General features: G+C 38.6%; 1 protein-coding gene and 1 long non-coding RNA gene across 8 annotated transcripts in view; one reads left to right on the top strand and one right to left on the bottom strand.

The window, feature by feature from the left end:
• Positions 1-13,866, top strand: part of LOC117453132 (ral guanine nucleotide dissociation stimulator-like) — a 98,032-nt gene that overhangs the window by 48,440 nt on the left and 35,726 nt on the right. For 4 of the 7 annotated variants that reach the window (XM_034092013.2, XM_034092010.2, XM_034092009.2 and 1 more), the window contains exon 1: positions 3,169-3,678. The exons of the other annotated variants lie outside the window; for them this stretch is intronic. In XM_034092013.2, coding sequence (XP_033947904.1) covers positions 3,490-3,678 — 189 coding nt within the window. In that variant the 5' untranslated portion in view covers positions 3,169-3,489. Of the gene's footprint in view, positions 1-3,168; positions 3,679-13,866 lie in introns of those variants that run through there. 7 annotated transcript variants of the gene reach the window in all.
• Positions 2,452-3,409, bottom strand: LOC117453134 (uncharacterized). Its single transcript, XR_004552836.1, has 2 exons — positions 3,328-3,409; positions 2,452-2,572 (listed from the first exon to the last, which is right to left on the bottom strand). It is a non-coding gene; the product is annotated as an uncharacterized lncRNA (long non-coding RNA).

The following is a 13,866-nucleotide window of genomic DNA, read 5'->3' as shown; positions in this document are numbered from 1 at the left end:
TAGCCTTTTTGGGCCTAAAACATTTAACAATGTGGGAAGCCAAAGGAAAAATTTATTTGGTGTAACTGCTGAAAACTCATCTGAAATGTGACAAGCAGCCCCAACTAGATAATACTTACTTGTGAAAATGAAATGGCCTTTAACAATGAATTGTATTTAATGTTGACAAGCTGTTCGGGGCAGCTTACTAAATATTAAAGGAAAAAGGCTGACGTTATTTTCCCCATTCCACATACACCCTCCTTCTGCCTCAAAGACTCATGACAGCCCTAAACTGAATCAATCCGCCGCCAGAAATAGTTCCCAACAAAGCATTATTTTTTCAGTAGGAAACAATTTGATTGAAGCTAAGAGCGCAGAACGGAGATTCACAAAGTATTCAGGGAACGACTAACACATTTATTTGTTTTGTTGAGATTAAAAAGAAACATACAGAACAATACCAAAACAAACGGCACATTTTATTGCTCCCAGATACTCATTTCAATTGGGTAAAATTACTCTTGTCTTGATTAGAGTCTCATAAAAGACTCAATAGTAGATTGTCTTTTTGGCCGATTTACATATTAGTTTTGTTTAGCAACATTGCATATATGGTTAATTAATCGGAATGTAGATTTTACTCAAATATTGTACTATTTCTACCGGATTGAACTTTATTTTGGTATTTCCATGTTATGCTACAAATACTTCTACCCCACTACATCCCAGAGGCAAAATGTTCAGCAATGGAATATACTAAGGTACATTTATTCAAATGTCATACTTAAGTACACTTTTGAGGTATCTGTAACTTGTACTCAACTGAATTCTTCTGATTATTATCTCTTACAAAATATGAATAATCTAATAAATAAACATTGACATAAAATCATAGGATAGCCAGAAGCAATATATAAAGTTATTAAAATAAGCTCCACCTTTATCAGCTGTGATAAACACATGATCATGATCCAGTGATTACACGTAGAAACGATTCTGAAATGGACCCTTACGCATAAGTACTTTTTTTTTATGTTAATACTTTTGTACTTTTACTTAGTACATTTTTGAATGCAGGACCTTTACTCGAGTATTTTTCGAATTGGTATTGCTACTTTTACTTATGTATAAAATCTGAGTACTTCTTCCAACACTGTGTTAAAATAATTTAATATATGTACATAACATCAGCTGCTGCTAGTTTTCAGTGCAGAATATTGATCTTCAAACGGCAGCATGGGTATTCTGTATGCTCTGTTTCTCTCACACGTACATACCAAGACAAAGACACACACGCACGCACACGCACACACACGCACGTGCGCACACACACAAGTTAGGAAGTGCAGCAGCTTGATGAGAAAAGCCATGGAGGGCAGTCCTTGTTTGCGGTTGCGTTCAGCCTCAGCTGGTGCAGCAGATGTTTCAGTTACAATTTGCTCCATCTCTTTCACACCTGTTGTTCCTGTCGAGAAGGTAAATTACACTTTGTTCTTTGCCAAAAAATGCCAAATAAATAACCTAACTTCCGCCATTAATCATCTGTAAAATATGTTTTACATATTGTTGTTGTCATTCGTCTTGTTGTTTTTTTCAGGCAGTTACTAATCATTGTAAGAGCTCAGCAGACATCTTATTACGGTGATAGATATCTTACTGTGGAATGAGACATTTGTACCTGACATTGCCCAGTAGGAGTCAGTGTTACATGTTAAATTGGAGTGACCTTATTCAGAGTTTTAATGTGGAGAAAAATGGAGGCTGCTGGAAAAATGCAAATCTATGTGTTGGACGGTGTTTGTTGAGAGAGTTTTTTCAAACAATGAAAGCATGTGCCTATGCTACTTCACTGTTTCTTTTGGATTTGGCTTGGGTCAATCAAAACAGACGTGTTATAGTCCAGTAAATGGTCAACATAATTAACTGATAAAATAATTATAAAGATAATAATCGATAGTTTATTAGGCCCTTTTCAAATCCTTTTACTTTAATTAAAGTCAAGGTTCCCATGTCACAGTATTCTGTAACAAAACAGATAAAGGATAACATAATAGTAATACAAGTAATACACATTTAAGAAATAAAATGAGGAGAATAAAATCCGACATTTAAAAAAAATCCAAAATGGAATTATATTAAATACAAATAACACCAATAATAATAAAACGGATAAGAATTGTTGTTGATAAAACATGTGCTAGAATTAATCAAAATGGCCTTTCAAAGTGTTAAATATATTGATAAATATATTTAATTTCATCTTTTTAATTGTTCTATTTTACAGCATTTAAAAATGTCGCGTCTAACTAACTTTAACCACTTAATGATTTGTAGAATTTCCATTTTTTAAATTAATAAATATAAATGATCATATGATTTGTATGTTATTTTAGTCCATAAAAATGTAAGATTTAATAATACAATTGAGTGTCACTGTGTAATGTGTGCAGACAGCAGGCAGGGACAGTAAACTGTACATCAGTGTTTTATTTTCCCAGAGAAGCCGGCTGCCATAGTGAAAGCAGAAACAACACTGCCATCATTTCCCAACGGCATGACGTAACGCTGCCTTCAGGGACACCAGGTAGATCTGTGTATTACACCATACATGGTGTAAAGATTATTTAACCACACAGTATAGCCCTTGTTAAAGGGCTTTGTGACAAACGGTCTTTATTCATGGAGGTTACTTTTAGAAATGTGTGTGCTAAAGATATACATTTTAATGTATACATTTCTGAAGGTTTTTTCATATAACTGTCTATCCAGCCTTATCATAATAAAAGATACCTATATAAATGAACTAAGAGATGTAAGAAAAAGATAAAATTGAGAAGAACATTAAAAAAATCCTCAGAGGGCAAATGTTCGCGTTAAAGCAGTATAAAAACACCAAATAATGACTTGTTCAAAAATAAATTAAAAGAACAAAAATGATACATCATATGCGTATATTAAGTTACTCATACGCTTATGTATGAGATTTTTACATTATGCTAACATGTATGCAAGTATATGCAGATGTGCAGAAAGTATTTGTAGATTTAACTTTACATGACAGATTGAAGCATCAGTTGTAAGAGTAATACAAAGAAGGGAAGGTCAAAAATAAATAGGGAGAACAACAAATAAAGGGAAAATAATCATAGTTTAATAACAATTACAAACATTTTTTACTTCTGGGATTAAAGTGAATCACATTATTGTCTAGGACATAAAAGAGATTAAATATGTTTTGGTTTGTGTCTATGTTTTCTCAGAATGAATACGAATAGTGAGTTGAGAATGTTAATCCACCGTAACGCGTCTCTGATATTTCCGACAACCCCTGAAGGCAGCAAATACCTGGGGGCGGGGTTTAGAAAAGCCTCAGCCTGAGTCATGACTCTCCCCCACAGCCGCTGAGCCGCAGATATCAGCATCGTCTCTGCGGAAAAAAACTGAAATAAAAACAGTGACAATGTCGCTAACGTTACCGTGAATGAACAGTCGGCTTCGCGTGCATCCATGGTCTATTTCCCGGGCATGCAAACCGAGGCGCACAGCGTCAAGCCGGGACAGCTGGTTGAGATGTTTGACTCGTCATGGAGAGTGCGGAACATTTGGGACGGGGTGAGGCTGGAGGTGGTGGAGGACCCAAGCCCGGTGGTCCTGCACAGCCTCACACACCTGGACCCGGACCTGCCGCTGCTGGAGGTGAGCTGGCGGAGGCCGGGGCGGAGGGTGAAGGGGATGCGGGGATGAGAGGCGTTGTAGGTCCGGTAGCTGATGCTGTTCAGGCGGACCGGTCCATAGTTGGGATGCTGGGTTGATATGAAACAAATTAAAAAGTATAAATAAAATGAGTTTTAATTAAGATAAGTTAAAAGCAAGTAATTTGTATCTACAAGCTAAATATATCAGGACAGATATGTTTTTTCTGTTATCTCTGGAAATGTTTGCCAAACATTTAAACAAGATAAATATATGTTTATAACTCTTCAAATCAGCTAAAGGTATGTATAATGCACAGATACATGTGTATATAAGTGTAAGAGGAGAATTTGTATTGTGTTTACCCCACATAATATAATCTAACATGATGACATCCACCAATCCTTCATTTTAAACCTTGTTGCTTTGAATAAAGAGACACACATGTAATATAATACACATTAAAAAGAAAATACACAATAGTACTAGAAACCTGAGAGTGAAACATACCGTTACTGTTGAGAGACACACGCGACACGAGTGTACCAGGATGACTTGCTTTTTCCTGTGGCTATCAGTCATCCTGCATTTAATTCAGTACTGAAGATACACCAACTGTCAATGAGTCACGCCTTTCAAAAAGTAATGGAGATTATACTAATAATACTGACATTGAGAATAGTTTTCACACTTCACACAACAAGTATTTCCGGCAGGATCCAGAGTTATATGAGTAAGGTCCAAATGCTTAATATGTTTTTATTGTGTTGAAGCTTGTCTGTTGTTTTTGTAAAAATGGCCAAATATTGTCACCTATGTAGTCAATAGACTATAACAGATTTCCTACCGACCAGCCTTTAAGAGACCCAGTGATGGCCAACCTGTGTGAAAGACGCCGTCTAGACAGAATTTTAACCGTTAAGTTATATCAATCCTACAAAACGTAAAGAAAGAAAGACAATCCAAGATGTTTACCATGCAGACAACTGCTTGGGTGTCTGCATGGTAAATTGACGTTCCAAATATATAAAAGGAAATTGGCAAACACTGAAATTGGAGAATGTTTAGTGATTTTGTGTAACACATTTACTTAAATGATCAATTGATGATTAAAATAAGTGCTGGGTCACTTGTTTATTCATTGATTTATTATTGAAGATGTCGTGTTATTCCAGCAATTTGTTTACCGTGCTCGCCTTAGTTTGGCCTGTTTTGATGACTAATTGACTAGTTGATGTATTTGACAGATTGTTAGATCTTTCCCCAGAAAGAATCACTAAAAAAGCACCTTGTTAATCTTGTGTTTAGCAAAGATTTGCTGATATGATTCTTACGAATTAATCATTCAGAGTATACGCATAAAAAAGACTAGTTAACCCTTAGTAGTCGTCCAAGACCAAAACAAACGGTTAGTCACCTAATCGACAATTTAACACAAATAAATGTCATTTGTTTTGCACTTATTTGGCTACAACCCAAGTATGAAATACCAAACCTCATGGTGGCACTCATTAGGGTTCATCTTATGGGGAACACAAATGTCTGAAACAAATTTCATGGCAACCTTTCCAATATTTCTTGAGATATTTTAGTGTCGACCAACCAATCGTCTTTTCCTTTCCTAAAGAAGAACATTTTACCCTTATGCTCTTCCGGCAGTATATTTTTAGCTCTGAGGTTATTTCATATCCATAACCCCACGTCTCTTATCACTTGCCCCTTCAACCCATGACCCAAAGATACAGTTACTCTTTTATCTATCTGAATGTTCTTTTAAAAAAAAATATGGATTAAGTGGAACATTCTCTTGCACTTTGTTCCTTACATCCCGTACATTTAATCTGATCAGGAGGGGACGATGAGTAATCATATTTATCAGTGATTATGTAAAGTCCGTGATGGAACAAGGACAACATCACAACTGATAGCACGTACGCAGACGATGTGCCCTCCACTGTCTGTACACTTAAGTAACATCTTTTAGATTGATATCCTCTCTGTTGGTCATCATTCAGATCTGGACTGATATCACAAGCCGTGCTATGTTTCTCTTTTTGCATGTCCTGAGCTCAGAGGTAGTTTCAGCTAACCTGCTCTGCCTCATCCCTGCGCTCTAATCTAATCCTCTCCTTTAACACAATTACCTAATGCTTAATCCCCCGCCTTTAGGGGCCGATGGGCTTTCTTCCACAATTGCCGCCATTCTTCCCGTCAGTCCAGAGGCTGAGGTGGATGTTATTCAATGTCATGAGGCGCTTTCACACCAAGTACTTTGCCGTACTTAGTTCATCAGAACTCTTTAGTTCTGATCAACTAGTACAGATCGCGTTCACACCGAGATAGTCCCTGAGCAGGATAGGCAAATGAGCCCGACTGACGTCACTTCTTCTTCTTCTGCTTGGGTTTACTGGCAGCCGCAAACCACTTCAACGGCGTATACTGACCACCTGAAGTCCCCGGCCGGAAGTCCCCGGAGTTGGGGACTGGCTTCAGTAGAAGCTGCTGGGACTCCCAGCAGCTTCTACTGAAGCCTTGCCGAGTAAATCACCAGAACGCTGACATCTCCTCATCTCCCACCGCTCCCATGTTTATTTTGTGTTGCCATAAGTTAGTCACTCTCCGTTGGTGCGCTGGGCTAATGCTAATGCGAGCAAATAAAATGGCGGCTTCACAAAACCTTTTGGTAGTTTTACGGGGCGTGGTTTGCAATCCGCCCAGCCAATCAGAAATGGGAACCTTTTTCTCCCACTAAAGTCCCTGCTCTCTAGCAGGGACTGAAAAGGGGGTGGAAAGTGTTCTCCATGAACTATATTGGAACTATACAGTCTCTCTCTTTTCTTAGTTTTTTAACTTGAGTAGATTCACAAAATGTCACTATACCCTCTTCTACATTGGTACTACAATGCTTGTACGTCTTGCCTACACATACAATGTGTTGGATCGCTACCAAATAGTAGCACAAGTGTTAAATTGTGATGTCACTATGCTACAGTAGTAAACAAAGAAATCCAATGGAGGCCTTCAGGCAGGGGGGGAGTGTGTGGGAGAGAAACTCCCTCTGGGATGTTAGCCTTTGCAGACCATTTACATGCACAAAAACCTATATACCTAAGTATAATGGGGCCTCTTTGAAAATCATGTGTTTAAGCTACTGTTCATATATTGGGTTTGAAATGTATATAACTGTGTAGCCCCACTGTAATCACATGTTCTTGGAGGCTGAGTAAACAACACGTATGCAAAAGTCTGCAGTCAAACAGTATACAACAGTGCATTCAGGCTAAGAATAGTCATAATTAAGTGTGGAGTTCTGAGAGCCCTGTGAACGCTGCCATCCAGTAGCAAAGCAGCAGGACCAGGGGCCAAACAAACACAAAAACACTGCTAAACAAAGAATAGACTGCTGCTCATTGAAGCCGTAAACAGCAAGTCCTTCAAACTGTCAGTTCAATCATTGTGAATCTGTTCGGTGGCAGAGGACATCACAAGATGAGGCTGCTGGAATCCAAAGAGAGTTAAGACCAGGTCAGCACCGTTGGGTCAGAGCACCAGTCGCTTTTATGGAAGTCTTCTTCAGATGTATTTTAGGAAGCAAATCGATGCTCAGCACATAATGAAATGACAGTGAAATCAGAGACCCAGAGCTACTGTAACTGATCTAAAAACAGCTTTCTCTTTACTGCGTCATGGTCTGATTGTCCTCAGTGCTAGCAGTGACTCAGCCAGGAGTACAAGCAGATTAATTACATAATAACACTGTACCACGGTAGTTATCCCACATGGGTTGGACCTTTTGTGGGTAAAAACAAAACGGGAAAGTACGCAATACTGGGTTAAAGTTTCCTAGTTGTCAGTGGCAGAAGAAGTACACTTTTACTGGAGTAATAAAAACTACAAACTGCTACAAAATTACAGTGTCGAAATACTTGGTTACAAAGTTCAGAAATGACTGTTTTATCATCTAAAATATTGAGATTTCCTAATCTTAGTTTGATATCATATTAAAGTGATTACTTTGGTAAAAACAAAATAGTAAAGAAAACCCTCTGGACTTTGAAAGACTAGGATCAACATTTTAACTACTTTCTGACATTTTATTGACCAACATATGGTGGCTAACGTGCTTTAATGGACCAACACATTTCCATCAGGAGAAACGTGCAGAAGTTTAACAATAAAATGTGCCAAAAAGCATGCAAATAAAGAATCATCTTCACAAAACTCTAACAATTATGAATCAGGCCAACTGCCAACAGTGATCGTGTGTCAACAAAACCTCCGGTCCCAGCTGTGTGCGTCACTTTTTAGGTGGTCCCCGTTTCCGTTGTGTTTTAGAGCTTCTTGCAGGTTTTTTTTATTAGCAGCGTTTAGTGTTGCAACGTTTTGTTTATGCAGTGCTTTTAGTAAACGATGCGTATGTTTCATCAAGTTGCGGAAGACATTTCTTCATTTGCATGTGTTTCGGCACTTAAGTGTTTCTATATTTGCGACGTTCCCCAAGCTGCGGGAGTTTTCTCCTAATGGCGACACTTTGGGCCGTTGTAGCGTGTTTGCAACCGGTCGGCCACAACACAAAATGATTAAGGAATTGACGAATAAATGAATTGATTAATCTAGTGAATAATCTGAGACAAATCCATAACTGAACTAATTGTTGGTTGCAGCCCTATTGGATTATTATCATTTGTAGATTAATCGTGTGATGTAATGGTGTGGTTTCTGTGACAACGGATTTAGTTTGCACGGTTGATTTTGAAGAGAGTGCAGTAGCCTGATGCTAAATCCTCAGACACAACGACAGAAGCCAGACAGAGGCTGGAATGTGAAGGCCTGTGATGCCTGGAGAAATACTTAAAATCGGCTGATTCTGCACTATGCTGTCTGTCTGGTCTAACTTTCATTACTCGGACTGGTTACTTGAGGAAACATAAGTGCAGTGCGTTTATAGAGAAAATGCAGCTCAAGGGTCCTGAATCAAATCAAGTTGCTCTCCGAGTCGGAGAGTTTCTAATCAGATTAGAAGACATCTACATGTTGCCCTTTTTAATGTACCATCTGGACTGAATTAAACATCTTACATAATATAGCCTGAATGAACTGATTTGAATATTTCAGGGTCTATGAATCGTATATTTAATTTGCTTATGTGAAAGTAGGTTTACATTGGTCTCCCAATAGAGCACTTGTGTAGACACATGTGAGCTCAGGTTTTTGTCTCTACAGGCAACCTAACTGTAACGTAGACACTTCATGGGGCCCCACTGACTTTCAGGTTTCATATTTTTATATTGAGCCTCTACTGTTTTCATGCTTTAATGTTCAAAAAGCTATATATATATATATACACACATACATATATAACTTTGAGAGAAAATAAAAAGATGAATAAACCTTTGAATGGAAATGACAGATCAAGTACACAGATCAGCATACACAGAAACAGACATAAACCTTTGTTCATTTTAACAAGACATATAAAGAAGGCAAGAACGCAGCCTTTCTGATTTGATGGAAGCAAAGTGTTTATGTTTTTCAAGTCCTTTTGTGGAAGGAAGAACAGAAAGTTCCGGAGGGATTTGATTGATTCAGCAGGAGTATCTGGTTCCTGTACTCCGGTATCATGGAAGTGTTTATTACACTGTCTCTAGGCACAGCTTATCATTTTCAGCTTTTCATATTTTTGTGTTTTAAAAGAAGTTTGTTTTGAGTTTTAAAGCTTCAAACTGGTTCTCATCAGCAGATTGAGTCTATTTTTCCTACACAGATGACGATCAAAAGCTTCTTAACAAGCGATCTTGGTTTGTCAATATCCTGTTTTGTCCTGCAAGCTGATAAAAAAGACAAAAAGTACTTTGAATACTCCAATGCATCTAGCACTTTTTACTTGCCAAATAATTGAAAAAATCAAAGAAAAAACAGTTTTGGTGGACCAGCATTGTCTAAATCCCAACCCCCATGTACAATAGTTCAGTCGAGAAAGGGTGACAAGAAAGAAACGGGGGGACACGGACGTTGACAGAATCCCCAGGAGACACCGTTGGGGAGATAAGAGGTTTATTCTCCCGATGAAACTCTGTTCATGCATGTTGGAGATTGATAATGTCTAACAATGCCAGTTAGCTGCTGGGCGTGCATGCTAATACGTGTCACAACAACTCTGTCACCAAGTTTTAGGCAACACATAGAAAAGAGAGCTTTTTAGCACGGTTTAATCAAGTTATCGTGTTTGTGATGAAAGAGAAACAAGAGAGAGTATAGAACACAGTGTGTGGGTGAGACAAACAAGCAAAAGCACACATAACTCAAAGGCACATGAAAGAGAACAAAACCTCCTTCTTCTTGGAATACATCTGAAGTCAAAGCTGAATTGAATTAATTATCGGACAGCAGGAAATGTGGATTGAGGTATTTCCAAATCAAATCAGTATTTATTTGGCCTGTGGCTTGTCAACGGAAAAATATGAACATGTCAAGTTTTAGTTTTAAAAATAGACCCTGTGGTAGAAGAAGGCGTTCTGTTTTTGTATGCATATGCGTGGAAGGGAAGAAGACAACATTTGACTCATTACATTTTTAGCCTGAGGTGACTTGAAATTACAATATAGGTGAATAGATTGCCATGAAGTTTTTTTACAGACATTCACTGACCCCAGAGGACGATCCCTACAAATCAGTGATTTCCCTCTACATCATGACATTTGCAGTTTCGCCTCTCTTGAACACTTTTTGATTGATTTCTATAAAACTTGGTCCAGACATTCATTTTCCCATTTTCAGAATTACTGCGATGACCCTGTGATTTTACATTTAGCACCAATTTCACATCAACATATACATTTTATGACCAAATAATACCTTCGGCTCATCTGTAATTTAGTGCTAATTAGCACGTTAGCATTGTCATTGAGAGCATGCTGCCACTTGAACCATTGTTCAATGAACTGACATGTCGTTTTCCAGGGAAATGAATCAACCATTGATTTGGTGTTCAATCGTTAGTCAGCAAACATTCCTAGTTTGAGTATTTTCTTGTGTTTATATCATTGAAAGCTGAATGTCATTGGGTTTTGACTGTTCGTCAGATCCAACAAGCAGTGTGAAGATGCCACTGTGGGCATTAGGAGAAATGTAATCCCGAAATGTAATCCCCGTTTTAAATAATTAAAGACCAAACAATTGTTTTATGATATACCCAAACCTAACAACCACACAAGATTTCTGCTTGCACAGGCCACGTTGCCTCAATGTTAGGACCAGTATTTGGTTTGGTTACACCCTCTCCTCCTCTGTCTCTTGCCCCACATACACACTCTCACTGGCTGTCAGCAGCCATTGTTAGCGAGGGGAAGTCACTGGCTTGTGCTACAGGCTTGTAATGGACGTGTGCTATTGTTGGCATTGTTTAGGTGTTGACTGTTTTGGAAGGGGAGAAGGGCAGATTTGGTCTTTCCACTGGGAGTTTCCCTGCTGATCTACATTTAGAGTTTTTCCCTGAGGGGGGGGGGGAAGCCTCACATGGGACCATTGCTATCAGTGCAGGTGTGTTTTCTGTTAATGGGCGTCATACATTTTGCAGACGCCTCCGAATACGCTCCCAGAGAGATGTTTGGCCCTGAGAGGTTTGGCTCAGAATGAGGCTTAACTTTTGTTTGATTTAGTCTGTTCCTGTGCCAGGTGGCAGTGTTTATGGAGATCGTACACCATGAGATATAAAGATGGGAGGTTTGTTATGCAGGTTAAAGTTTCCAAATGAAGAATAGTATTTCCAGGATAATGAGCAGGTCAGCTTACAGTTCTGCCTGTTGTGAAGACTAAAGGGTATCGTTAGGATTTTATCGATACCGATACTCTTATCGATACTTTTCAATCATTTGGTGCTCAAAATTATAGACATGATTACAAGATGTGAAGATTAAACAAGTCATTTTATTGTAATTTATTTTTATTTATTATTTAATGTAACTTGTTCAATGTCATACCAAGCAGGTATGAGTGTGTTTGACAGTGTGTCTCTGGAAGGGGGGCGGTAATTAGGGGCAGTTCATAAATCCATGTAAACATGACCATTGTTCAGTTAAAACGAGACGCTGCGTGCGCACCTCCTGCTCCGGTCGGCTAACCATTATAATCCGTTTATTGTTTATAATTGTAGTGATGGATTATCAGTAATAATTTATAAGTTACACAGAGACATTGGATTAACCGTTTCCTATGCCCTTGAACACAACCTTTGATCACAAAACAGCAAAGGTTTAATAATTATCATCATGGCTACGTAAAGTGAAGTTGTTTCCTTGCTCTTCCCTGGCTGCTAGTTCAGTGAGTTTTGGTCGTACAGTGATGAGACTTATACCAATGGAATCTGTGGAATCTCAGCTTTCGTGTGATTATAGGTTTTATGTTGTTTGTGCAGATAAAATGACGTGGAAAAGATCGCTTTTGCCAGTTATGTGCTAAAGTAGCCGTTAGCCCGTTTTGCTAAGTGTTGATTTAGACTCTTGGTGTTGGACTTCTGATCCGTGTCGGTAAAATGGTTAATATCGTCTGTTAGCTGAGTCTCTTCCCGTTAAGTGGGTATGCATCATTAATAGGTTGTTAAATGTTAAGAAGCCTTGAGATGCTGTTTCTAGCAAGATGTTGCGTCTGCCCCTGCTCTGGTCTGCCCCCGGGAGTCTCACAATAATAAGAGCGCTGTTAGGAGAGACGACGAGTGGCATTCACAGTGGCCAATCAGAGTGGTAATCAAACCAGATACGTCACACGGGATGAGGGTTCCCAACTAACCAGAATTGTTTAAACTAAGGAAGTAGCGTAATTCATATACCGATAGTAGCGCCATTTGTCGAGCGGCTTAACGGTATACCAATACCGTCCAATCAGGTACCGGTACTGACTTAGTACCGGTTCTCGATACCCATCCCTACTAAAGGGTGAGGATGGGAGTCTGTGAGGTGTGAGGTTGCAATAGCAAGGTGTAGTAAGTTCCCACTGTTTTGTTGGACATGAAGAGAAATTTGATACATTTTACTTACATATAGTTAAGTAAATACCCATATAACTGCAACAAACCTCAGAACATGTATCTCAAATGGTCTAGCAATTCAGTTATAGTTGCACAACAGTGAAATCTACTTTGTGGATGGAAAATTACTGCAGGCTGTCATTTAGAAATTCCATTGGTTGTTAGAAGTTAAAAAATGTGAGACTGAATTCTGTGTATTTTTCTAAAGTGTCTCGATGCAAATATGTTGTTAAATCAATGTTAAAAAGTCTCTGAAACAGCACTTTTAGTTATGTTGACTGATTTTGGTATGGATGTCACAAAAAAACGATACTTTGGTTGATGCCAATATTTAGAAAACATGACGGTACTCGTTTTTGCAAGTAATATCAAGGCAAGACATGCAGTGGCCTGTTGCCCCAGGAACAATAGAAAATATTTGACGCAAATAACTGATATGAATGCATCTAGGTGATGCACCCTATTTTTTCCCTGTTAATTCCACATATGAACAACATGTCTGTGTTGAAATGGACTGGAGTAGAGCTAGCTAGCGTTAGCTCTAAGCTGTCAGCAGCCAGTGAATGGATGCATCATAGAGTTGCACTATGGTGCGTTCAAGTTAGTTAAAATTAGTGTTGGGCGAACGAAAACAAAATGTGACCAATTGTAATCTTGTGGAGAAATGTTCAAGACTTAAATGAATACAGTTGTTTGAAGTAGTTTTTACATAAATATGAGCGACGGAATTATTACTTTTTTAACTTCTGAACAAACTGTATTTAAATGGAGTGTATGTTGAAGTTCACAGGATGTATTGTTTTGTTGTTATCCATGCTACTAAATTGGTTATGGAAGAAAATGAGATTCCTGCATGTAAGCGTGGTAAAGGATAAAAGATTGGTTCATATCCGGTTTTTTAAATGTCTTTTGAAACAGTAAATCTATTCATTCATACTAACTCCATTATGGCTCATGTGCCTTGAATTGACCCGTTTCCTCTTTCTGGAAACCTATTTCCCTTTCTCTCTCACATCAGTCTTTGCATCAGACACTTTTATTCGCCTCACATTCCTCCAGCCCACATGTACATTCATGGTGTAGGTGAGCGCAGATCTGATTTGTGTTTGCAGCGAGTGTGGAGGAGGCACTCTCCGAATGCCAGACATTTCTGTGGACCCTGCTGGAGT

The sequence above is a fragment of the Pseudochaenichthys georgianus genome, chromosome 9, assembly GCF_902827115.2.
Source record: "Pseudochaenichthys georgianus chromosome 9, fPseGeo1.2, whole genome shotgun sequence".
In the NCBI taxonomy this organism is placed as follows: Eukaryota; Metazoa; Chordata; class Actinopteri; order Perciformes; family Channichthyidae; genus Pseudochaenichthys; species Pseudochaenichthys georgianus.
This window is presented reverse-complemented; position numbering and strand designations above follow the sequence as displayed.